This window comes from Lasioglossum baleicum, chromosome 1 (genome assembly GCF_051020765.1).
Source record: "Lasioglossum baleicum chromosome 1, iyLasBale1, whole genome shotgun sequence".
Lineage (NCBI taxonomy): Eukaryota > Metazoa > Arthropoda > Insecta > Hymenoptera > Halictidae > Lasioglossum > Lasioglossum baleicum.
In genome coordinates this window covers 19,888,347-19,912,144 of record NC_134929.1, presented here as the reverse complement: position 1 = coordinate 19,912,144, position 23,798 = coordinate 19,888,347, and the positions used below count along the sequence as shown (strand labels likewise).

General features: G+C 43.4%; 1 protein-coding gene and 1 long non-coding RNA gene across 7 annotated transcripts in view; one reads left to right on the top strand and one right to left on the bottom strand.

Annotated features, from left to right (window-relative positions):
• LOC143214546 (uncharacterized) overlaps positions 1–21,900 on the top strand; it is a 70,372-nt gene extending 48,472 nt beyond the window's left edge. For 2 of the 6 annotated variants that reach the window (XM_076435754.1, XM_076435769.1), the window contains exons 3-10: positions 9,971–10,091; positions 10,176–10,366; positions 10,733–10,938; positions 11,074–11,296; positions 13,233–13,910; positions 16,333–16,485; positions 19,636–19,841; positions 20,299–21,900. In XM_076435754.1, the coding sequence (XP_076291869.1) occupies positions 9,971–10,091; positions 10,176–10,366; positions 10,733–10,938; positions 11,074–11,296; positions 13,233–13,910; positions 16,333–16,485; positions 19,636–19,841; positions 20,299–20,420 (1,900 nt within the window). In that variant the 3' untranslated portion in view covers positions 20,421–21,900. Of the gene's footprint in view, positions 1–9,970; positions 10,092–10,175; positions 10,367–10,732; positions 10,939–11,073; positions 11,297–13,232; positions 13,911–15,215; positions 16,105–16,332; positions 16,486–19,635; positions 19,842–20,298 lie in introns of those variants that run through there. The other 4 variants (XM_076435763.1, XM_076435782.1, XM_076435790.1 and 1 more) reach the window with 4 other exon arrangements.
• On the bottom strand, positions 14,617–19,024 carry LOC143214577 (uncharacterized). The gene is made up of 3 exons (XR_013010172.1): positions 18,248–19,024; positions 17,142–17,336; positions 14,617–17,078 (listed from the first exon to the last, which is right to left on the bottom strand). It is a non-coding gene; the product is annotated as an uncharacterized LOC143214577 (long non-coding RNA).
• Positions 21,901–23,798: the final 1,898 nt, after the last annotated feature.

Below are 23,798 nucleotides of genomic sequence, written 5' to 3'. Positions count from 1 at the left end.
TAGCAGCTTCGCTCGTCGAACTCGTTTCCCGATCCCCCATTGGCCGACGGCCAAGGCGAGTGTCCTTCCTCTCGCAGCCAAAGAACCAGCGAAAGAAAAAACCGTGGAAAAAATTCGCATCGACCGTAAGCCGTGATTATCATACATTAGAGCGAACTGTCGCCCGGAGGCGGTAGTTAAACTTTCGCTCGAGAGCGAATTAATCGCGCCAACGTTCGAGAGGTTTTTTCATCGGCGACGGACTCATCCCGACGGAACCTCGATCAGAATTCTTCGGCTGGTAATCGCGGCGATAAACCTGCTGCACGGTAACGCTGTCCTGCGCTGCTACCTGACAAACTATCGCGCCATTAGTTAACGGGCCGAGTGTGCCGTTGATCAGCTCCTCGTCCGCAGAATTTACCGCTTCTGTTCGCGTTTAGACGGGCCATTTTCCCGACGCCGTATTTTAGGCCGGTTTGCGGATTTTTTTTTACTGAAGAACTGCTAATCCTTCCGATGTAGAACTTTGCAAACACTGTTGTTAATGATTTAGGAAGGTGTACAAATTTGTAGGTGACTGTGGGCAATTACAATTGTGACGCTTTCTTCTATAAACAGCACCTCCGAATGTTCCAGGAAGGGAAGATCAGAATTTCGTTCGCTCTAAAAGATTAATTTGCGGCCACGACAAAACTTGACAAAGACGAAACGTGTCTCGTTAATACATGTGAAGACAAACATCGATTTCTTCAAACCGGCTCGTAATCTTTCGAGAGCCGATGTTAGATTATTCGGAAAAAGAACCCGGATTATCGCGAACTTTTGTACTCGAACGTCACGATAAAACGACAGATCTTTCAATCTCCCAGTAATTCGAAGCGGTCATTACATAGCCGTTCCGGGGAAATTAGATTTACCACTGGATAAGTCTCGAATGGTAATTTATTGGTCTGAATAATGGGAAGTCGCGATAACGTCGAATATTTCATAAGAAAAGGAACCAGCATGAACGGGAACGAAATGAGGGGGCGAGAAAAATCGATTCCAGTGAATTATCGCCTGAGTCGCAACTGAGATTCACGTGCAAGGTGACTCGAAAATAGGTCTCGAGATTTTTGACGTTATCGATTCGCCTTAGCCAACGATTAGGCCGGATGTTAAGCTAGCTGAGCTATAATCAAACGATAATTGGATAACTCCGCAACCGGACGATTCAACGCGGAAACTCGTCGAAGGAACCCTCAAACTGCAGCCAGGGTCCCGGCGACCAGCAAAAATCAATTTCATTCAGATTTCCTATCGATATTCCAAGACAATATCCCGCTGCACGCGATAGTGGGTCAGTCGTCGTTGACCCCTGAACACGATCTCCCTTATCGCTTACTATACTCGGGGTTGTACTCCGATCGATTCAGTGTACCTGTCAACGTTCCCTGAAGTTGGTGATTAACACTGTATCAGCAACCCTAACACAAATTATATTTATATAAGCAAAATATTATTTTCGTTTTCTGGAAGATTTCCTCAAATCGAAACAAGATAAAATTGCTACTAATTTTTATCGATTCGGGCGTATTCATTGTTTTACAAATGTGAAAACAACACTTCTCCCATTCAGCGCATCGTTTAAAAACATTAATTTCCACTATAAGAAACGAATCACGTTTCCCACAAGACTCCGCGGGAAGGTAGAAAACCACTAACGTCTAAAACAATGCAACAATAAAAAGCAATAGTGCGTCAAGAGGTTAACTCGTTGAGCAACTGTCTAGCGATCGCGGAAAATCTACGACCTCGTTTTCGGCCGATCAATCAACAGAGCTGCGAACAATCAGGCACGTTCGATCAAACTTCGCGATATAGTGTGCGCTCGCTTATCCATCCGTGTGCGAGGAGGCACGGTAACAATACTTGAACTTCTCCAGACATCGAACTGAAACCGAAGATTCCCAGAAGGAACACGGAATTGTGCCATCGAGAAGAACGATTCCGGGAAAGTTGTCTCGAACGCGCGGAGTCTTTCGATCCCGCGATCGCAACTTTCACCGGCGTCACCCGGTATAGCTAGCAGATCACGAACGACTGCGAGAGTTGCATTAGCCGTGGGCAAGGCTGCTCCAAGGCTGTCCAGATTGTGTGTCATTCGCGGTCTCGCAATCCAGTTCAGGCTGAAATCGTAGGCACCGTCGACATACGGGGGCCCCTCTTGTGCACCTTGCTTGCTTTTCCTCGGCAGAACGCGCGGTGCCCCGTTTCTCGGACGCACTTTCACAGATCTCGGTTTCCGCGGCGCTATCCCGAGCTGATAACGTTCACCTATCGCCTCTCCTTAACCCTTTACGCTGCGCAATTGCTGTTTCAAAACCCGCAAGCACCAGGCAATGCAACTCCAATGCTTCAGTACCAATATCAAAAGAAACAGAATTTTATTGTTTTATTTGTTTGATTGCAAAACACGTACATACACGGCCTCGCAGGGCGGTTAACAAATTATCTAGGGTAATTTCGAGATAGATGCATCACATTTTGTTTTCTGTTTATAAAAATTTTATTAAGAAGAATTGAAAGTGTAGACAGGCATAGTTGAATTGTTTATTTAAATCTCTTTAATAAGATATAACGTTAAACGAGCAAAACTTTTATATTAGTGTATTAATATACTGTTTAAAAAAGGTCGAAAAAGTGCATCTCTCCCTCCAGGGGCCGGGGTTAGATGCACTCCTAATTGGGGATAAACGCATTCCTTTATATATAGCCTCTTCTCCCTACTTTTATTCTTTTTTTGTCTACTACACATGTTACATAAATTATTAGAACCATTTGAGGCATCGAAACAACAAATCCAATCTTCTTTAGATGTGGTTGAATAATAATCTTCCAAACATTCGATACAATGATTATCAGAATCTTCAGGACTGTTTATGATCTCAGTTTTAATTTATCGCTTTGTGATTAATTGAAAAAAGGAAAAAAAGGTCATTCAAATCATTTTCATGTTCAAAATGTTTCATGTTTTCACACTTCCATGTTTCAAATAAGTCTCAAGAACTACGTAAAATGCCTAGGGTTGGGATGGGGTCCGCAAAAAGAATGTTGTTCAAGAGGGAGGCCCCAGACTACATAAGTTTAAGAACCACTGATCTAATACTTTAAATGCAATAAATCAATCATTGTACAATACAATTTCTACATAAAGATATTGTTTGTCATTATATCTCACAATTATACTGGGTGCTTCTTTATTTTGCGCAGTAGCGTATGTCTCGCAGTAGAAAGAGCATTCGTTTCCTTGGATCGTACAGCCCCGTTATCTTAGATTGAGTATTTATTGTATTACGATAAAAATTGTACGAATGCAATATATGCAGTATACTGACAGAGTGTCCCGAATGTGTAGTACTTCCTTGAAAGGTTTCCTTGAAAGAAAAATCTGAATCATTCTGAGCCGTTTAGGAGTTCCGCTATAAATTGAATTGAATGACGAGTCTTGGGATCGACGATTAACAACGTTGTTTCGAGTTTGATGGCGCACAGCTTCGACAAGAATAGTTTCGATCCCGCGTCGGGTTAAAGAGCCGTGTATCCAGGCAACGGTCGCACAATAAAAAGTAGCTGGCAAACGGCACCAACTCGTCGATAAAACGCACGTGTATCCAGGGAATCGAAGGCACCCGGAAGTACGATTAACGTGTTTGCTCGCGTGCCGGACGATAACCAAACGGGCATACCCCGCGTAGCTCGTAAAACGATATTAGAAGGCAACGAGGGAGATTCCTTTCGAGATACGAACGCTAGAAAGCACGGAAGATTCCCCGTTCAACGAAAATTTGCGCTATCCGCTACTAAAATCCACTTCGCAAAATTGGAGAGACAACCCGCTGGCAGATTTCGATGGGATAGGTATTTCGGTGGGGTTTCGTGATTTTTATCTCGGTTGATTAGCCCCTTCAGGCACTCCAAATGCGCTATTATTATTTTAATGATATGGAAATTGATGTCAGTTGTTATCGTGGCGAGAATATTTAGTTTTGGAAAAGTTTTTGGTTATAACTGGATTATATGTGCGTCGATTGTTGAAGCTCGCGGATATCCGAGGTTTAGGAGAGTCTCTGAGACCTCTCTGAGATGTTCCCGAGGTCAATCTGAGTTTCTTCATGTCATCGTTTTTCTTTGTTCACGTGTTGAAATTCGATATTATGGGAGCCTAGATGAGGAAGACCATCTGGCACTCCGAACCAGATCTCTAGAGAACTCTGATCAAGTATGATGGACTTTGAGACCCTTTTTATGCATGGTTACGATCAGTCCATTTAATACTAAATTTTAAACAGCTAGACTGAAAGAAAATAGTCACACAAAGACCCAACTGTATCTACTAGTGACGTATCGGACAGTATATTCCGCGAAGACGATAAAGATCTAGCCTGCCTCCTCGATCCGTTCATCGATCAGCTTGACAGATGTGTTTCCGATATGATGTCCGTTTCTGGCAATCAATTCAATAAGAGCAGATACACTATCTATTGTGAATTTATCACGAAAAATCGCGATTTGTCTGCGCTTATCGGTCCTACGGTACGCGCAAGATACACAGAACGTACGAGAGTCTGAGGGGTTAGCTCGGGGTTATCAAGAAAAAATTGTTCACGGATTGCGAACGGAACAATCAAGAAAATACAAAACGAAACGAAATGAAACAGGGAGAGAGAGGAGGATGATGGTCGTTGCAGTGGCGACGACGATATTCGACCGAGCGGTTGCTCCAAATACGTCAGTCCTCGACAAATGTGGCGCGCCGCGTCGCGTCGCGACGCCGAAAAACTGTGACGCTGCTTGTCCAACAAACGTTTATTCGCTGGAGAACGACATACCGACGGACCTCTTTAACACTAGAACTGTCGAATAGGGTACCGTGAAAATCGCGGACTTCGAGCTGTTCCATCTAACGGCGCACGTAGGTAAACATTTACGATTTTTCCTATTTTTATGAGAAATACGTGCAAAAAGCAAAGATTCATAGCCATAATGTATCCTGCGATTTTCTAATGCAAAAGTTTCCGTACAAAAGTGTGAATGCTGATACAGTTTCATTGTCGGAAACCTCGTGAATGAGTAACATCAAAGCCCAGGATATTTTCAGTTCTTTTTAAATCATCGCCCAAAGATAAGGAAGGCGAGTAAAATCCAGTGATTTACTTCAGATTAATATTATCTTATCTATAAGTATCGTGAAACTTTTCAATTTATGTATATTTGAATTAGGCACACATTGGCTACGATCCTCCATGGCAAATGTTATGTCAAAGAATTTTCTGTTCGTGCAACAGCAGAAACAAACTATATTTACATTGAATGAATACGTTGTTGTCGAATGCATATTATCGTACAATGCAGCTCTTTAGCAGTGTGTTATTATTTAAATGTATTTGCTGTGGGATCGATATAAAACAATGGCTTTTAGGATCGTATCGTGCCCGTTCCGACGGGTTCTGAAATTAAGGACACTCGTCTTTCCAGTGTCTCCCAGTTTGCACTCGGCTACGCCTCACAGCCTAATCGCACACAACGTCTAGCGTTTCATCCTTCCGAGGGGATCAAGAGTATTTCGTGAAATCAATTCGCGGACAATGCGAGCACCGGCGTCCTTGCCGCGATTAAACTATCCATAGAGAGGCCTATTAAGCTGATCACCGCTTCGCAGCAACCTTTTGCATTGTCGGACCTGCAGTAACGTTGCACAAGTTCTCACGTTGAAACGGTTGGCAAAACGTTCTGCCAATCATTCATTCGTCATTCTAAAGATTTAGTTATTCATGCTTTATAGCAATCACATCTTGTCCAAATAGTTCTTGAATTGGTGGAAAATCTTTCATCTTGCTTCGTCTTCAGCAAGGTCTTACGAACTCTCATAAAATTGTTGAAACAAATGATGATCCGACAATGTTAAATCTATAAAATTCATCAAAAATCTTCCTTCCATATTTTCCGTTCACATTTGTGTGCCGTAACGGAAGACGATATTCGACATGATGCAATATTGAGTCATCCGCCATTAAGGCGCTTAGTTAGTCGAGCGGCCTGTGGATCATGAGCCGAAAGTTGGGCGATCGGTTTCTGTAACAATGAGTGCTACGTCACTGAAATATGAGTTGAATATCTTTTAATATAAGACTGTAATTTAGCATTTAATCTTGAATTTACCATCGAACTCTCGAGTCAAAAATGACCGAGGCGCTGTCATTGGCTAAACACAAAATTATCCAGTAGCAAACTTCGCAGAAGCGTTAAACGCGTAGTCCAGAATTTATTCCGCGCGTTCTCCGACTTGATCGTTCAACAGGGTCCCCGGGTGTAATGTCACGGAAGTGTTCGTGGTTCGCGCGAGAGGGAGAGAGACTAAAATAGAGAAAGAGAGAGAGAGGAGAAGAGATTCGAACGAGCAAATGGAAAATATGATGGAATTAGGGTCGGCCGGAATTGCAGAGACACGGGTCGCTCGGTCGGGGTTTTACGCCGGCGATGTTTCTCTCTCATTGACGTTAGGAAAAGGGGGCGTAGCTTGCCCCTCGTCGCATCGATATTCAGGTGCTCGGGGACACTTGCCGCGACCCGTAATTCGTGGTCCCCCGATGCCTCGTCACGAATCCTTGCGCTTCTCGATGACCGGGTTACGCCGGAAATACCGTACCTCCTTTGCGCGCGAGGATCAAAGGCTCGGAACATTGCGAGCTCGGGTGAAAAGGAAACGTTCTGTCGGCCCGAGCATTCGTTAATGCTTCGGCAACGGTAATACCCTCTATTAGGTTACCTGCACTCAGGTAGACGAAAATCTCCTAATTTGTCATTTTGCCACTAGGAAATTTCGACGAGGATCCCCTAAGCTAGGTCTGGATTCGGTCTCTAGTCCTAGCTGGTCCATCTAGGTTACCACTTAATTTAAACACAAAGATCTTGCTTCTGATTCTAGATTGGAGGCTGAAGACTCTTGCTACACTTTGACAATTCTTCGATATCAGCGTTCTTCATTTGTTCTGCGTTTATAGAGTGAATTTATGACTTCATTGCGAAGCCGGCTATTTAGACAGTCATTCTCGGACGTCCGGCGAACTTTGCATATCTCCGTTTCGGTTATTTATTTTCGCGTACGTGAATCATTGTCATAATGTGTTCCCGGCGCGAGAGAGGGAGCATCTCCTTTGGAATCCGTTGGCCCAGTTTCTGTCTGTCCGCGAGCTCATTTGCAATTCCTATTTTCCGTCCGGACGTTCGAGTTAATTAACCTTGAACGTTGTTGCAACGAGAGAGATAGACGGCCCCGGTGCAAACTGGACCCCCCTGGCTAATTGGTTTTCGAAACCGGGATCGTTAATAATCCTCGTCCCCTGTTTTACAGAACTCGGACGCACGGCCCACCGTATACCTACGACCTACGCGTTAAATAAATATCAAACCAAACCACCGATGCCTGTGCAACATTGCATATTGTACAAATTAATAAAAACTCAACTCATTTCCTCTCTCTCATTCTTTCACTTTTATACTGATATCACGCATCAGGTACAGTACAATTAACCTCGAGCAACAACGAAGCTGTCGACGCGTAATTTGTTATCGGCTCTCGTCGAGCTGTGCACGGTGTCCGTCCCGTTCTTCTGACCCACTATCCGACCTTTAATCGCGCCGACAGGATGCGTCTCTTCGATTAAAACTTTCTAAAAATTACCGTGCTCCATGCTCGGATAATTGTGTTTCCCCGCCTTCGTCGGGATTTCCGCTGATAACGAGCTTCGGGGGGTGCGCATCATAACAACGAGAAGCGAAAGTGCGAAACCGACAGTGTTTCTCACGTAGATTTTTGTCAGAAATGCTTCAAGATGTATCTGGCAATCAGTCGCATCATACAGATACTTCTGGAAAAATCATTCAACGACTTTCTTCGTTCCAGATAAATGTCCTAATAAATCGCAGGTATTTATTCGAAATAAATGCCACTGCATTGCATTTAATGAAAATTGTACTGTGTCCACTAGTTTCACTAGTTTCTATTACTTTCTCTCATCATTGTATGTGCTTTTCAATTCCAATTTCATAAACACCTTGCGGTCTTAATGAGCAACATTCTTCAATACACTGTTAACTTTCGGAGATGGAATTTCGAACAATTGGAAATGGAGGAAAAAATGGTAAAAAATGTCTTGAATGATCCTGGCGTCAGGGACGGGTCCCGAGTGACCCAGTGGGCAATCGCATCCCAGAGAAACCGTAATAGAAAACTCGTTAGAGTCGGGTCACGAGCGAACGTACCGCTTCGTCGGGGAAATCGTATTTCCCGATAAAGGCGGATCAGAATAATGCACCGTAAGCTTCGCAGCGAATTCGTACAACTTAGGTGCTGCTGTTGCCCCCGTGCATCACCGAGTTGCACGATTCGTTTTAATCGGTAATCTTATTTTCGATCAAAATAATGCCGTGGCTTTTCGATGCATGCTTCCCCGATAACCGTGCCGCTAAGCCGGCCAATCTCGTTAACATACTATACCGGGGAAACACGCTTTCCAACATCGTGACGATTTCGCTAACTTCAATTGCATCACGCCTCGAAGCTTCACCGTGCTAGCTTTCAGGTCCTGAAACATTTTATTTGACGGTAAAGAAACATTTACATAAAATCCAATTACAATTGTTGGCAAAAATCGAAGCAGACATCTTCGCAGCCAAGTTTGGGGCAAACGCGTTCGCAAAGGGTTAACGGGTTCGCTCCTGTATTTTTCATGGCGTCCTCCGCCGCAAGAAGAGAAACGTTTCCCCCATCGATTTCTCCGCTTCCTTCCTTCCGTCCCCTCGAGACAAGTGTTTTTATTATTCCGTGTTCTGTTCGGTCTTTCGTGCTACATCCGCTTCGAGCAAGGTCGATATTCTGGTTGTTCACGGCCAGAGGGGTGCGCGACAGCGATGACATTTACGAGCCAGGACCCGCTTATGGTGGCCAAGTCGCTCGGAAAACTCGTGAAAATCCTCCGACTCGCTTGGACACACTATTCCTACGATCCTACGGTATCTGTGGCGGTCTGTTCTATTCGAGAGTACAGTGGTACTCGCATAATGGAACCATTTGTAGTCCTACTAGATTTTCGAGTACATACTATCATCGAGGCTCTGTGAAATTGAACTTGTGGAAGATCCTGGAAGAGGATCCATAGGTCGTTAAAAATTCTATTCCCAAGGATTTTACTTCCGTTAGAATCAACTTCTTCGCACCTGTTCTATTCTTAGCCCCTTTGCACTGCGATTTATTTTATTATTATTATTATTAGAACTTCTTTGACGGTTATAATTTACTAGGAAAAACAGAAAATCTATATTTATCGTACTCCCACGTATCCTGCAATGCACACCATTCGATTTCAATTTAAAGGGAATTTATAGATTCTGTTTGAACCCGGCTCAATATTGTAGCACAAGGGATCGACACTAATTGACGATTTACCACCATAAAAATATTCCCGTTTGATCATTTGTCGGCATAGGAAAGCAGGAACTTTGACAACCTATAATCCAACCCTTTGTACGATTTGATACGCGACGCGCGCGTGTTTGTCGACCGGAAGCTCCCTTACCGGAAGTCGAGTACTCTGAATATTCATTTAAACGGTTCATCAGACTAGATCAGGCTACATCCAGACCTAGATCAACAGTGTCGGTTCGGATTCGAATTGGAAACTAGTATTTCTTGATCGAATTCCCTGGTTCTATCGGTCGTGTCTGATTCTGCAAAATGGTTTATGAATAGAGGGTGGATTTCCTCCATTTGTAATAAAGATGAGCTGGTGCCATCCTAAACAGTAACAAAATTAATATAATTGAACAATAACAACATCTGGCGATTAAATGAAACATTAACATCTTCGATAATACGTTTAACACAATTCTGTTTGTTAATTTAATAATGAAGATCTAGTACTAACGATCGCTGTCATTCGTGTTTCAGAGAGGAGGTGCAAGAGCACACGGTCAGATGGAACGCGAAGTTCGATTTCCTCTGCAAGATGAGTGCCAACGCGTCCACCGTTGTCCTGGACCCGTGCATCTTGAGGATATCAGTCAGAAAGGTAACTAATCCTCTTTTAAACCGTTGCTGGTTAAACAATCTTGTTCTCTTGAACTCTCTGTGAACTTACCGATCGATTTTGCAGGAATTGAAGGGAGGCAGGTCCTTCCAGAAACTCGGCTTCACCGACCTGAACCTCGCAGAATTTGCAGGAGCTGGACTCTGCAGAACGAGGTGCCTTTTAGAAGGCTACGACGCGAGACATCGGCAGGATAACTCCATGCTGCGTGTCTCCATCAAGATGAACATGCTTTCCGGAGACATACTGTTCAAAGTGTAAGCTTACAACTGCTCTGGGTACCGAGAAGTCACTGCTGACGTTGAAAAATATCAACCCCAAAGAACTTCTCAAAATTAATTGACTGCAAAGTTAAATATCATTCAACTTAAAACATAAATAGCAAAGATCCAACAAAATTGAATCCTTCGTTGAACTAGTCTTGTCTATTTCATTAATATAAACGATCAGAGTTATGGATAAGAGAGATAAGAGATAAGAGAAGAATTGTGTGTGTGTGCACCTTACACTATAATTAATTCATTTCTACTGATTTTATGACTTACCAGTCTCCGACTTAATGCTGGGGTGAACAAGAATTTTCTGCTCGGTTTCCTTAAAATTGATCAGTCTATTGTTTTCAGACCGTCTCCGTCGTTGAAGCAAACGCAACTGGCAGTTCCTGGCGTGACAGGTGTGCCAGGTCTAACCGCGGACGAGGTGGCTGGATCAGATAGGTGTCCTAACCGGGAGGATTACGTCTCCAGCGGGTCGTTGGCTGGCAGTATAGCCAGTGCCAGCAGCGGTTTCGGCAGTCTTCCTAAAAAGAGGCCTGCCCTTTTTACCTCGGGTAATACTAGATAGCCTTTATTGTTCTCTCTGTAGTGTTTCTCGCTGGAAGCCACGGGATCAAATATTTCTTAGCAAAATAAACAAAACGCTTGAAGGAGAAACAAACGTGTCTGAAGGGAAGTCGATTTTTCAGAGCTTCTAAGTGGGACGGAGACGTATGATCCGATGACGTTGAGCGAGATCGTACCCTCGTCGATTCTTCCAGTGGAGACCCTGGCTGAAGCGCACACGGAGTCGGGCCATTCCCGCAACAGCAGCAACACCAGCCAGCTGAGCAAAGGATCTGGATATGGGTCCTTGAATTCACACAGTCAGCACAGTAGGCAGAGCAGTAGTGGTGACAGTGGCCACATTAGGTAAGGCCACCGCAGGCCTCTTCCCGAGAAGCGAAAGCCACAGAGAAAAGATTCCGCCTTAGAGAGGGTTTCGGCGAAACACAGAACGGTCCTAATCTCCGTGTCCAGAGTTCTCTTCTCAATACTTCCAGTAACACATATACTCGATCACAGTCGCGATTCATTCCACCCCTTGCCCTACGATCTCTTCAACTACTTCGCTAAGTAGAAACTCTTTAAACAAGCTCATTCTACCTGGAAGAACAGAAATATTTATACCTATTCTGTGTAGGCTAGGGTGGTCCTTAGCTGTAGGAGTCAAGAGTTTTATCGTAGTCTTACTCTCACATAAATTGTGATGTCCACCGAAGAAATGATATGTACAAGATTTTAAGAATTAGAGTAAGAAGAAAATTGATTAGACTAGAAAGTAAATGCTCAAAGTAAAAATCGATTTAAATACAACATGAAAGTAAATAATACTGAGAGGATTGACAACAGATTAGTCAGATGTAGAGTCTTCGTTATTAGAATGATTGGACGTCATAGGGCAAGGGGTGAACCGCTTGCTACTCACCCGGACACGTCGTCCGTTCCGTCGACTCGATAACCGCGATCGACTGCCTCTTCTAACACTTCCAATTCGACGTGGACGATAAGCGAGCATGATTCTCGACAGGGTTCCTATATGGAGGAATTTTTCCGTACACCTACATACGTATCAATCGATTCAACGATCCTCTAAAGTGTCAAGAGACAATTCTAAACAAAGATACACATTAGAAGCAACATGTAAAACGATCGAGCTCTAACAACTCGCACTAACAGTTCTTATAGTAGCGCCGCTATCGGCGTTCATCGCTTATGATCTTGCTTCTCGAATTCTACGCTTCCCTTTCTTGAACTCTCTATTTTCATTCTCTCTATCCATCTCTTTGTCTCGTTGAACAGTTGTACAAGACATTAACGACGAATCTCTCTCACGACTAACTACGGGAAGCCAATTGACATTTAGACGACACGTGTTGCGGATCTAGCTTGCGAACGGCGGAGGGCTGTTGCCGGAAAAGCATCAAGTCCTCCGAGGAAAACTTCTTTTATCGCAACTTGATTCTTTTTTTTTCTTTAATTTGAGACTCTGGATTCTCTTCTTGCGTATACAGGCTGAGTCACTTAACCGTGCCACCTGAATCTGCTCGTAACTTACTCGTTGTGTGACAAAAAGTTTCAAACGGAAGTTCCTTTGTATCAAATAAGACATGCAGTGTGATCATTAGTTTAAAGACGATCTTAAGATTTGTATCGTAATGTAGGATCTTTAAATATATGCTGCGAAAGAGTATTGAGTGCTGAGGTAAATTTTTCTTGAAACATTTTTTAATGTAACAAGTCAGCTATGATTAAACTCGGGTAATAGTGTTAGGTGACTCGGCCAGTATATTTTTGCGTGCAGAGCTTGCTTGGACGCTGAATGGTCCGAATACATATGGCTGCGTGAGACCCTTCGCTGCAGAGTTCCACTGTCTTATGGGCCACTCCTGGGTCTTGTAGTCAGAGGAAAAATTAGCTTAATATTTTGTTCATTGAAAAGGCATTGATAAAATTCTAAATGATCGTACCACGAAGAAGAAGCAGCTTCAAAATTTTGTTCCACGTAATATTTCCAATACAGTAACAATATTCTGAAACGTCTGTATTCTAGGTATCAGATTAGATTAGTCGAAGTAGTTTGCGAAAGACATTTCTACTCAGTGCATATACTTAGAAAAAAACCTTGCCTAAAGAAGTTCTATCACGCAGCCATAAATATCTACAACATTTAGTGTTCCCCAAGACCTAGCCTGTGCGTGAATATTTCGATTCCGCGACCATTCTCTTTCCGTCTGAACGACGTACCATACTCACAGGTTTATTATGATTTTTGCATGCTTCAATATTTGTGTTGTGATCTTTATAGGTCACCCTCCTGGCCGGTATGGGCTCCACGTATCCCGAACCCTTCCCAGAGCCTAGCCCCAGGTTGCCACCAGGCTGTGAAGCCTGAGATCAGCCTGGACAACGTCGATTCCCCGTCCTCGTCTTCCCTGATGCTGTTGGACCCTCGGAACCGGTTCTGGCCGGGTTCTAGTCCAGTTTCATCGCGCGACGGCAAACTGGACCCGCGGAATTCGAAGACGTCCTCGAGCGTCGCGGCGCGTCTCTCATCGAGTGAGCTTCAGAACGAGATCAAAGGCTCTAGGAACGGTATAGCGAACAGCGTTGGCTCCTCGGACGTCAACATCGTCGACGACGAGGTAGTCGACGTGTTCAAGGTACCGCAAGACGTGCCACGACTCTCGCGGAAGAATTTTGAGGCGAACAGCTTCGATTCTCGAAACGAGCGAAACATGATTAACAATGGCAGAAACGGGCAACAGCAATTTAACAGCGTGATCGCGTCAGTCGTAAAACCGAGGATCGGTCAGCCAGGTTGGAGAACTTTCTCGAAGACCTGTGATTGTATCGAAAAGGGTAAAACCAGCCCGGTATTGCGATTGGCTGATCAAGCTAGAGCCGTGTCCTCCCCCGATCCTCTTCATAGGCCCGATAACCCCAGAGCCTCGCTACGTTCCGCGACGACCGGTCAAACCCTCAGGTAGGTTTCATTCGTCAACGACTTTCTCTTTTACCAGTTTCTTTCTCTTGTTTGTTTTTGTCGGCTCTCCTCGGTTTCCTTCCATCTTTTGTTCCTGGGTCCAGAGGGATTCAAATTGGGGCTTGGAGAATGTTGCGATAGTGATTCTGGTTCTTAAACAGGCTGTGAAGAACCTTTGGTTTTGAACAACTGTTGTGGAAATTGAAATTTTCTAGTGTTGTCTGTTTCGGTTGTGGTTCAGCTTTCCGTTTCTGTTTCGGTACTGAAATTGTTGTAGGAAGGATTCTTGTGTCAGCTTTATTGTTATTGATAACAATGATTGTTGCTGCTGCAAACTGTGTACATTCAGCTGTTTGTCTGACTTCATCGATAAGCAGTGCGAGCTCAAAATAAATTTGAATGCACAAAATAGTTCGTGCCCAATTTCTCGTTCTATTTTAATACGAAAACAAGTACGAACTTTTGCACTAATCAGTATTATTGAATCACCGTAACTGAAACAGATATTAGTCAGAAATTTCAGAGGAAGTTATTCAGGATAAAGTGTTTTTTTAAATAGTCATATACAAATTTAGTCAATTTTCGAAGTTACTGGAGCCCACCACTATCAACCCTTGTTGGTTCATTTCACTTCCAACGTCACGGGGCTGTTAAAAGCTCTGTTTGCTGCTTCCAGGATTGAATAAACACTTCTTGAACGGTGGACATCTAAGAACTTGCTTCAAACTTCCCGAGAAAGCTCAACTAGATGCAAAGTGGTACTAGATTTCAGCTTCAGACAACTTCAGACAATAGAGTCACTGCGAAAGACTTTTCTTTACCCAGAAAAGAAATCTGACTTAAATTTTGGGACCAACTTCTGTTCTACAAATGTCCATCGATCTAGAAACACAGATTCATCCTGGAATCAGTGATCATCGCTTTTGTTGCTAAATTCAGCGAAGTGATATTATTACAAATCCCCTTTACCTGTTAACAGATTCCGATCCCCCTGAAAAATAGCTCTCTTTTGTTCCGATTTGAATTAATTTTGTTTTCAACTGGAGGCACACGATTCTGAAATGAATGAGAAAAATCTGTTCAATAAACAACTGATTCAATTGAACAATTAGACAACTTCAATTGGACTTGAATTAGAACTTCAATTACTAATTGACAATTAGACAACTAATTCAGATTTCATGTTTCTATTGCATTATCGTGTTACAAAACATTGGAAGGAAATTTGTACAGATCGGGGGGGAATCATGTGCCCCGAACGCCATCGCTTCCGTTTCTCACACGCTTGTGTTATCTTGTATCAAGAAGTTCCTTGGAACGATGCTTGCGACGAGACGATCAACGATCGAGACACAAACTGCGTCGATCTAGGCTAATAACGCTTGATCTATCACTGTCGGTCGCGATATCTCACCAACCGAACACGACAGAGACACATTTACATCGACACACTATAGCTACGAGACGAGCTGTCGCTTCGCTTCATTAACCGTGAGTCGATTAGAGCTGCTAAATCGAAGACGCGCCGAACGTCCACGACAACATATATATCCTTGTTCCTCACGAAACCATGCTAAACCAGGACTGTCAGTCGATCGTCGAGGACAGAACCTGATACCCTTCTCCGTGCTGGAAAAACTGCTTGCGTTATCGTTTCTCCGCGGTTTCCGATTCTGTGACCAGCTATCGTCCACCTTGATTCGTTAAGTACCAAGTGTATCTGTAATATAGCTTCGCTAAAGCAGAGGATGCGCTTCGTTGGTCGCTTCAAACCACGTGAAACATCTTTTCAAAATTACTACCCTTAAAATTGAATAAGTCGCAATGAATTGAAGATCTATATTGTATAAGAAATTTCGAGCTGAAGGAATGTTAACGAAATGCATCCGGGAAACGTGTAAAGGGTGACTCTAAACTATAGTTAATATATAAATCAAGAGGGGAGGATGTATCTCGCTGAACGTTATGGAGTCCAAGCTTTTTCATATTAGAAAGGGAATTATATTTTAGTAATTTATAAAATAGATTGTTGATTAATTTGCCAGCTTATGAACCGATGCAGCTAATTGTGTTTTGTTGACTCTCTGTAGCTCAATTTCCTCCAAGTCTGGTCCAAAGTAAACTGAGAAGTAAATAACGTGATTGAAGTGAATGAGTTTGTAAGTCAGATTGAATAACTATACATTTTTAAAAATTGAATTACATCAATGACACTGGGAAAGAAGAAGAAAAAATGAAAATGTAAATAACTGGCTGACTTGAAAGAGGTTGTAGAGAGTGAATGGTAAAAGCGGATAGTGAGATGCATTCTGAAAAAAATGGGGGCAACGTTAAAGAAACAGGAAAGGAGGAAGCGAGAAGGGTCGGAGGAGAGGAAGTGTAGCTTTGCTTCCAGTTTGGATGGCTTTGTGAATCCTTGCAGGGGTATTGGCGGAGGCCACCGGAAGTTGCTGGACGGGGCGGGGGGCAAGCTGGCTACGGTCGCCACCAGCCCTGCGGACTCCGAGGAGTCCTCTTTAGGAGTACCGGATGTCGTTCCACCGAGCTCCCAGCACCGACACAGCATAACCCCACCGTCAGTCCATGCTTTCGTCTTAATCTGTCCTTCGTATTTGTGCGTGTATGTGTGCGCGCGGGTGTCTCTATCTCTCTTTCTATCTATCTGTCTGTCTCTATCCCTTTATGTTTCTGTGTGTACATGTGTGGTGTATCTCATGGCTTGTACTGACTGCAGAGATAACAAGTTCGCTAGACAGGTATCACTCTTTTTAAGATGGAATCATGAAACATTTCTAATAGATACCTTGTGGGAGATTAACAGGGTCAATTCTGTGGTTTATGTTCTTTAAAGTTTCTGTTTATTATCACTAAGAACTTACTTGTTAACGAAGCCAAGAGACTCTCTCTTGGGGCACTCTTCACCCATACCAGCTTTAGAGTGTTCCTAGTGGGCGAGGCTTGTTGCCCTCGGCTTTAATAGAGCCAAAGCAACCTTCCACGAGACAATCTTCATATACATCTAATTTGGAGTGTAGTTAGTGGGTGTAGCTTAACTTTTCTCTATCTTAACGGAGCCAGAGCAATCCTCCATATTTCACATTGTCTCCAATAGACTTGGCTTCTTTGCTCTTCATTTGAACGCCGCCAGAGCATTGTCCCATGACTTCCCTAACCAGTGACGTAACTATTAGATACTGATCAAGCCTTGCTGACTTGTCATCTCTGCTTTACCTTCTCGCATTGACGAAGAGGTAAATAAAGCAACCGGTCCCGGTCGATGTTGACATCTTTTAGCATCAATGTCCATTGTGCTGACTAATCATTCTTCTACGAGTTTCGTTTTATCGTAAACAAGTCTCCGGTTTCGAAACCTCGTAATCCTTCAACGCTTATGATTACAACGTCCACGGACGAGCTCCATCTCTCCTACAAGAACAAATTCAAATAATATCAGTTAATCGTCCGCAAGGTGTTAACGCTTAAACTGTCCCTTCGTCGCAGCGTTTTTATTTGCGAATCCTCGCATACCGGAAACGTCGTCTAATTGAAACCAGAAATTATATGCTTGCGATTCGACTTTGAAGAGTACAGGACACCGTTTTGTCGTGGGCAAGCTGAATCTCGTTAGGACATCTAAAAAAACATCTAATGACACAAGATTTACACGTGTCAAAGGCCAACGCATATAACTTCATATTTTTGCGCGCAGACGTTGCCATATAAATAATTCGCCGTACTTTTTGCTCAGTCGCTCTTCGACGCGATTCAGCTTCCTGGATGCATAACTTATACTGTTAGCATTTGCATAGCGGAGTGTCTCGAGCGTGAAGCTTCGCGACTCGGATCTGCTCAAGATCCGGCCCGAAATCCGAACACCGAATGATTCTTCAACGGAAAACGCGGATCAAACGCGGATCAAACGATGAGAGCGTGCGAGATCCGCGATGCAGCCGATTATGGTTGTCCCGATCCTTGAACAGGTCCGGTCTGATCCCTCGGGTCGATTTCAGGTCACGACCTCAGCCAGCTTTTTGCATGCGAACCACGCGTTACAGTAACGCTCGCTTAAATTTGCAAAGTCTGGAATCCAGAAGGAAAATTCTGGCGGAGAGCTCGAGGTAGCAAGTGGCGGGTAAAAGTGGAGCTTTAACTGTAAGAGATTTAGCAAATTTGAGCGAGCACTACCGTACTTCTGTACTCGCGACAATATGACTCTCAATCCGGCCGCTTCTTTTTTGCACATTTTTTTGCCATTTTCATTTGACCATCCAGATACTCGTGCTTCCTCGAAGTGTTCACCCCCGCAACAAACAACCACCGCCACCCATGCTACTAACCTTTTCGTTTCGTTCGCGTCGCAGCACCTCTCGCATAACTCCTTTCCATTCTTTTGCATCGAAGAAAGCTCGTTATTGCACGCGGTGTGTCACAGAGAAATAATCATCGACGTTCCTCGGCCCGAACAGCACTGGGGCGCGAAATTAGGTTCCCGTGGGTCGACACTGCTGATCTTCACGGCAGTGTAATTCACGAAACCTGGGAAAATTAAAACTTATGTGCTATAAGTTTTGACAGTTCTACTGTGGTGGATTTATTTGGATTACAGTACACGATTCAGTTCAATGCCAAGCCTGTTGGTTACTTGCGAACAATGCAGCAATGACGGATCCTTTTTAATATGGCAAATTTGGAACGGCTAAAATTGAAAGGGTTGTGTCCAGTCTGTAAGAATTTTTTTCCGAATAACTGCAAGACTTTCAAAAAATGTTTTTGCATTTAAAAAGGCATATTTTGAAGAGTATCTTATTATCATTATTAGTTTCCTGCGCGACTTTGCGACGTTCAAACAACAACTTCGGTGACACTTTTCATCCGTAAGACAACTCTAAAAAATTCGAAGGACCTTCGTCGCTATTCTAATCCAAATTCGCACGTCAATTATACTGCTGTGAAACACCATACTGCAAATACAGAATGTCTGTGAACGCGGAGCAACCCCGCGGGAAGACTGCAACATGGGATCGCGTACTCGTGAGACATCACGTTTTGCATCCGCCGGCGGACGATCGTCACTACTTAAATATCGTATAACTATTCATCGAGCGGAAAGGTACGACATACCTCGCACAGTTGACCGTTGCTCCGCGTGCACGTCTTCTGTTTCTTTCATCTCCACACGCAAAAAGGTTTTTGCACAAAAAAATCCGCGGATTGCTTTGTTTCCGTACCAGTGCTCGCGGAAACTACAGATTGACATTTAGCCTCTTCAGGGATAAATTCTAACAAGTTCAGCGACGAATCCCTTGCAATTATAAATGTACTTTATGAAATTGAACAGCAGTATCAACTGAACAAGATAGGAATGCAAACAATTGTGAATACGTTGAATAAAAGTGACGTCACGTTACCTCTAGAAGAACTGAGCGTTGAATCATAGGAAATATCGAACACATACTATTTACCCGCTTCAAATATTTTTATCAAGTCGTTGCTGTTATGCATTCAAGATTGCCATGCAATAATTGTCTAAAATATTCTGAAACAAATGAAACAATGTTTCTTCTACATCTTTCACCTGGTGAGTTCGAAGGGTCATCAGACTAAAGAGTCTGAAGACGAACGTACATATATATATACATGTCAGAATCCTTGAAGAGGTTAAAAATCAGGTATACAAGATCTATGGAATTGATTGACAGGCCTTGGTGGCTGTTTGTTCTCGCAGAAATCCTTCCGGCGGTTCAGGACTCAGTGAAACGGGATCTTTGGACCGAGCAAAGGCCGCGTTGGAACGCAGGAAAAAGGCTGAAGACGGTGCAGGAAACCCCATCCTCTGCAGGGTCGAGGTTACCAGGCCGAACCCGGATTCCCTCATCGACGAGCTAATCAAAGCAACGAACCTAGAGCAGACCGACCTTGAGAGCTCCGAAAGTAAGTGATTCCTCCTAATTACTCGGACACACGTTGTTGGGAAACGATTCTGTGCCAACATCGTACGATAGTACGTGTAATTAAAAAGTGAAATGATCGTAATCTCGATCGTAACCTAGAACAATCCCATATCTGGAATTCTTTCACCTGTGATGTACGTCACAGCACCTTTTAATGAAGTACATAGTTGTCGTCATTAAAGTTGTAAACTAGTCGGGCATGAAGAACAGTAGAAGGGTAACCGGTCGGCAACTTGTTATCCTTGTCCTTGTGGGACATTGAAATAGTTTATAGGGACATTGCATACGGTGCAGAGATCTTCAGTTTCAAAATACCTAAATATCTAGTAGATGTTAGTTAATCTAGTAGATCTAGTAGGGCTAGTTAATCTAGCAGAGCAAGTAGAGGAAGAAGGAAGCAACGCCGTTGACTAATAATTCGTTTGCGTTTGTTTTAGCGACGGGGCTACAGCTGTTCATCGCGAAGGACGGCACGACGGCGTTGGGCAGCCACGAGGTGAAGAGCCAGATGCCCGCCGGTGTGTTCAAGCAGGTGGTCATGGAGGAGAACAACAGGTAACACGAAGCTAACACGACGAGGAGGCAGTACGCAAGACAAGCCAGCGCCACGTTCTCGTTGGCCCTGGTGCCAGAGCTCGTCTACGAGGCCTGCGAGCCCCGGTAGTCGCCGAGGACAACGATGCTGGACGAGGGAATCGTCGAGGAACGGGACGAACACCGGAACGCGATCGCATCCCGTGCTTTTTTGTCGTCCAGCCACACCGGAAGCTTTTATACTCCTCCTATCGTTCTCCGTTTCGCGCAGCTCTGCACCCCATCGGGCCACCTTACAATTTCTGGTTGCACATCGTCGTCGTCGTCGGTTGCGCTCAAATTTTTCGCTGCATCCCGTATCCCTCTTTTTTAGTCATTGATCACGTTTTTTATTAACCGTCTCGAAGCTCGAACTCGGATTGAAAGCTTCAGCTGGTCGAATGCTCAATGGCTGTGGTGAACGTGGTCCACCGGAAGCTGCTAACACTTTAGCTGCCTGAGACTGTTTAGAGTTTAGAGGATCATTGACACGTTGACTGTTGGGTTGGAAGTAGATTGGCGACACGGTTTTGTGGAGAGATGTTAGCTTTTTGTGTGGAGAGACTCGTCTGAGGTCGTGTAGCATTTATTTATTAGGAATAGGTACAATGTGGACCCTTCCGCTATTTTTTTGATATTGAAACAATTTAGCAGAAGAGTGTAACAGTTATAGGCAGTCACCGTGTAACGTTTGCTAATTTAAGAACAAAACAGCTATGCCTATTGAAAGCTTAATTAAAAATCTCTATTAGTTGATTCTCAAGAAAGTAACTTCGGTAGTTAAAGTGTTAAAAGATCGGATCAGACATTGCCTTTTGTAACGAGGACTGATGTGCCATGTGAACTGTGCAGAGATGATAAGGCTCTAGGAAGTACTGCTCATAACTGAACAGTTTTAATTCTTAGGATAACTATCCGATTCAATTTTATAAATTTGATGAACAAAGCAGTGGAAACAGTAATGGGCGGTGCCGTCCACGGGGCTAGTAGCCAATCAGCCCAGTTTTCCCCTTTCCAGTCGACTTCATGTGTCTGCACAGTACATTGTTGGCGATGACAGAACGAATTCCCATCGTGTGATCGATCTATGGAATTCATGGGTGTCCGTTGACGCTGTTGTGTGCCAAGTTGCGTGCAGAGCTGTACCGAGAGCGAGGGAAAAGAGCGATTTCCGGCGCGGACTCGATTTACAAATGTAAATGTTAACAAAACGTCGAGCTGTGCGCGCTTCTCCTTTCTGCTTGTGTTCACGGTTCCTTTGTCGTCCGCGGAACGAACAGCCACTTACAGAGACGAGACAACACATAGTGGACACTCTGACAGTCAGAGCGAGTAATCATTCTGCTAAACTGAATGATTTCAACGCCTCGAACGCGAGGTCGAGGCCGCCACGTACAAAAAACGAATACCCGAAAAACCGTAGAAAAACCCGAAAAAAACAAACAAACGAAAACCGACCGAACCGAGGAGCAAAACGATTATTTTCCTTCATTGCGTTCGCTAATATCGTTCATGGTACAATTTTTAATATATACCTACATATGTATATACGTATAAACTAATTATAGTATCGGTTCTTCTATTCGATCGCGAGGCCCAGTGGACGTCGCAAGCCACGTATTTATTTTTATTCTCGGATTCGCTCCACTTTATAGTATTTCCGTGTAATATATATACATATATATAATGTATATAATATATATGTATATATACAGATATTTTGGCGGGGCCCGAGCAGGCCCGGTGTTTTTCCTTTTCGTAATATTTTTCAGTCGTTTCCGTTCAACGATCGTTTTTTAAATACGAGAACAAAAGAAGAAAAAAGATATGGATAATTACCGTGCGTCAGCCGATCCTTGTAGGAGACTGCGAGAGAAACTGTTTGAATCATGGTATCTCCTGACCCCTCCGGGAACGAGCTGCGATTCCATTCGGTTGACACTTCGAGTCGGTGGAACGAGATTCACCAACAAATAGTGCCACATTAATTAATTCTCGAGGCTGGACGTTTTCCGTGATATTACTGTCTAATTATTATACTCACTCTCTCTCTCTCTCTCTCTCTCTCTCTCTCTCTCTCTCTCTCTCTCTCTCTCAATCTCTATTTTCTTCGCGCCAGTACCGGGGCTTGGATACCGTAGCAGTTTCAAACTCTTATTTTATACATACGCATTAAAATTCATGAAATATATGTCCATGCTGTTCTGCATACTTAATGAGCTCAGTGGAAAATAATTTATCATGTCTGACTTCATTATGGAGCAGCAAAAGGTCAGAACGGATTTTACCATAGAAACTAAAACCTGTTCTGGAGTCGTCTCAACATCAGAGCTGAACAATGCTACTTGTGTCGCTGATTATGAAACCGGTGTAAGACTCAATTCATAAATTCATCTTTGGGCTTGTTGTAAGGTCGATTAAAAAATTAAAATATCATTTTCCAATCGAATCAGATGCAAAAATCTAAACATCACGAAGAAATGATACACGGTTTACATCGCTTGCGTAATCACCAGCACAATTATAGAACCGATATGGAAGTCAAAATGGAACTAGAAATCGAAACAGATAATAACTAGAAGACTTGCTAATTAATAAAATATATTGGTTGGATAAAGTTAGATAAAGAATTTTTCCAACTGTTTGCGTCAGAACCTGTAACTGTTTTGAACAGTGATTTTGGGAACGGTTCCAAGCCCTGGCCTGCATCCTCTCCGCTTGCCACTCAAGAGAAAATGGGACTATAGCTCTCGCCTTCGGTTTTTCGTTCCGGTGCGATTGGCGACTGCATTAGCGATTCGTTGTATATAGCCGGTAGTAATTGTTGCGTAGGTAAAACGGCTGGTGTTGTTGTGTGTATAGTGCGCGCGGAAGAGACGCAGCAAACAAGCGAAGAGATGTGACTTGCGAATTTGCGAACAACGAGCGACCATTTCGGAAAGCTTCTGGATCGCCTCTCTCAACGAAAAACGGACAGAGAAATCAAAGCGCAACGCAAATCATAATTGTTTACGGAGCGTTCAAAGTTGCTATTTTACAAAAATGTGATTATCTAAATTTTTAGCCATTTTTTAAAAATACATATATCGCAAAAAACATTAATTTGTTGAATAATGCCTCATGCATCTATACAATTTGAATAACCGTCAATTAATAATAGAACTCGACATTTCTACAGGTCCCGTAAACCTTGTGTTAATAATTCGGTAAAGATTTTTATTTTTGGGGCGTGAAGAAGTTCGAGTTCGCTTTTTGTCGTTTAGAGAATATTTTAAGTAGAATGAAAATTTTGTTCAAAGAGTTAAACCACAGTATAATAAATCACCGTGACCGTGATCGATCCACAGGCGATCTAACCAGCGAT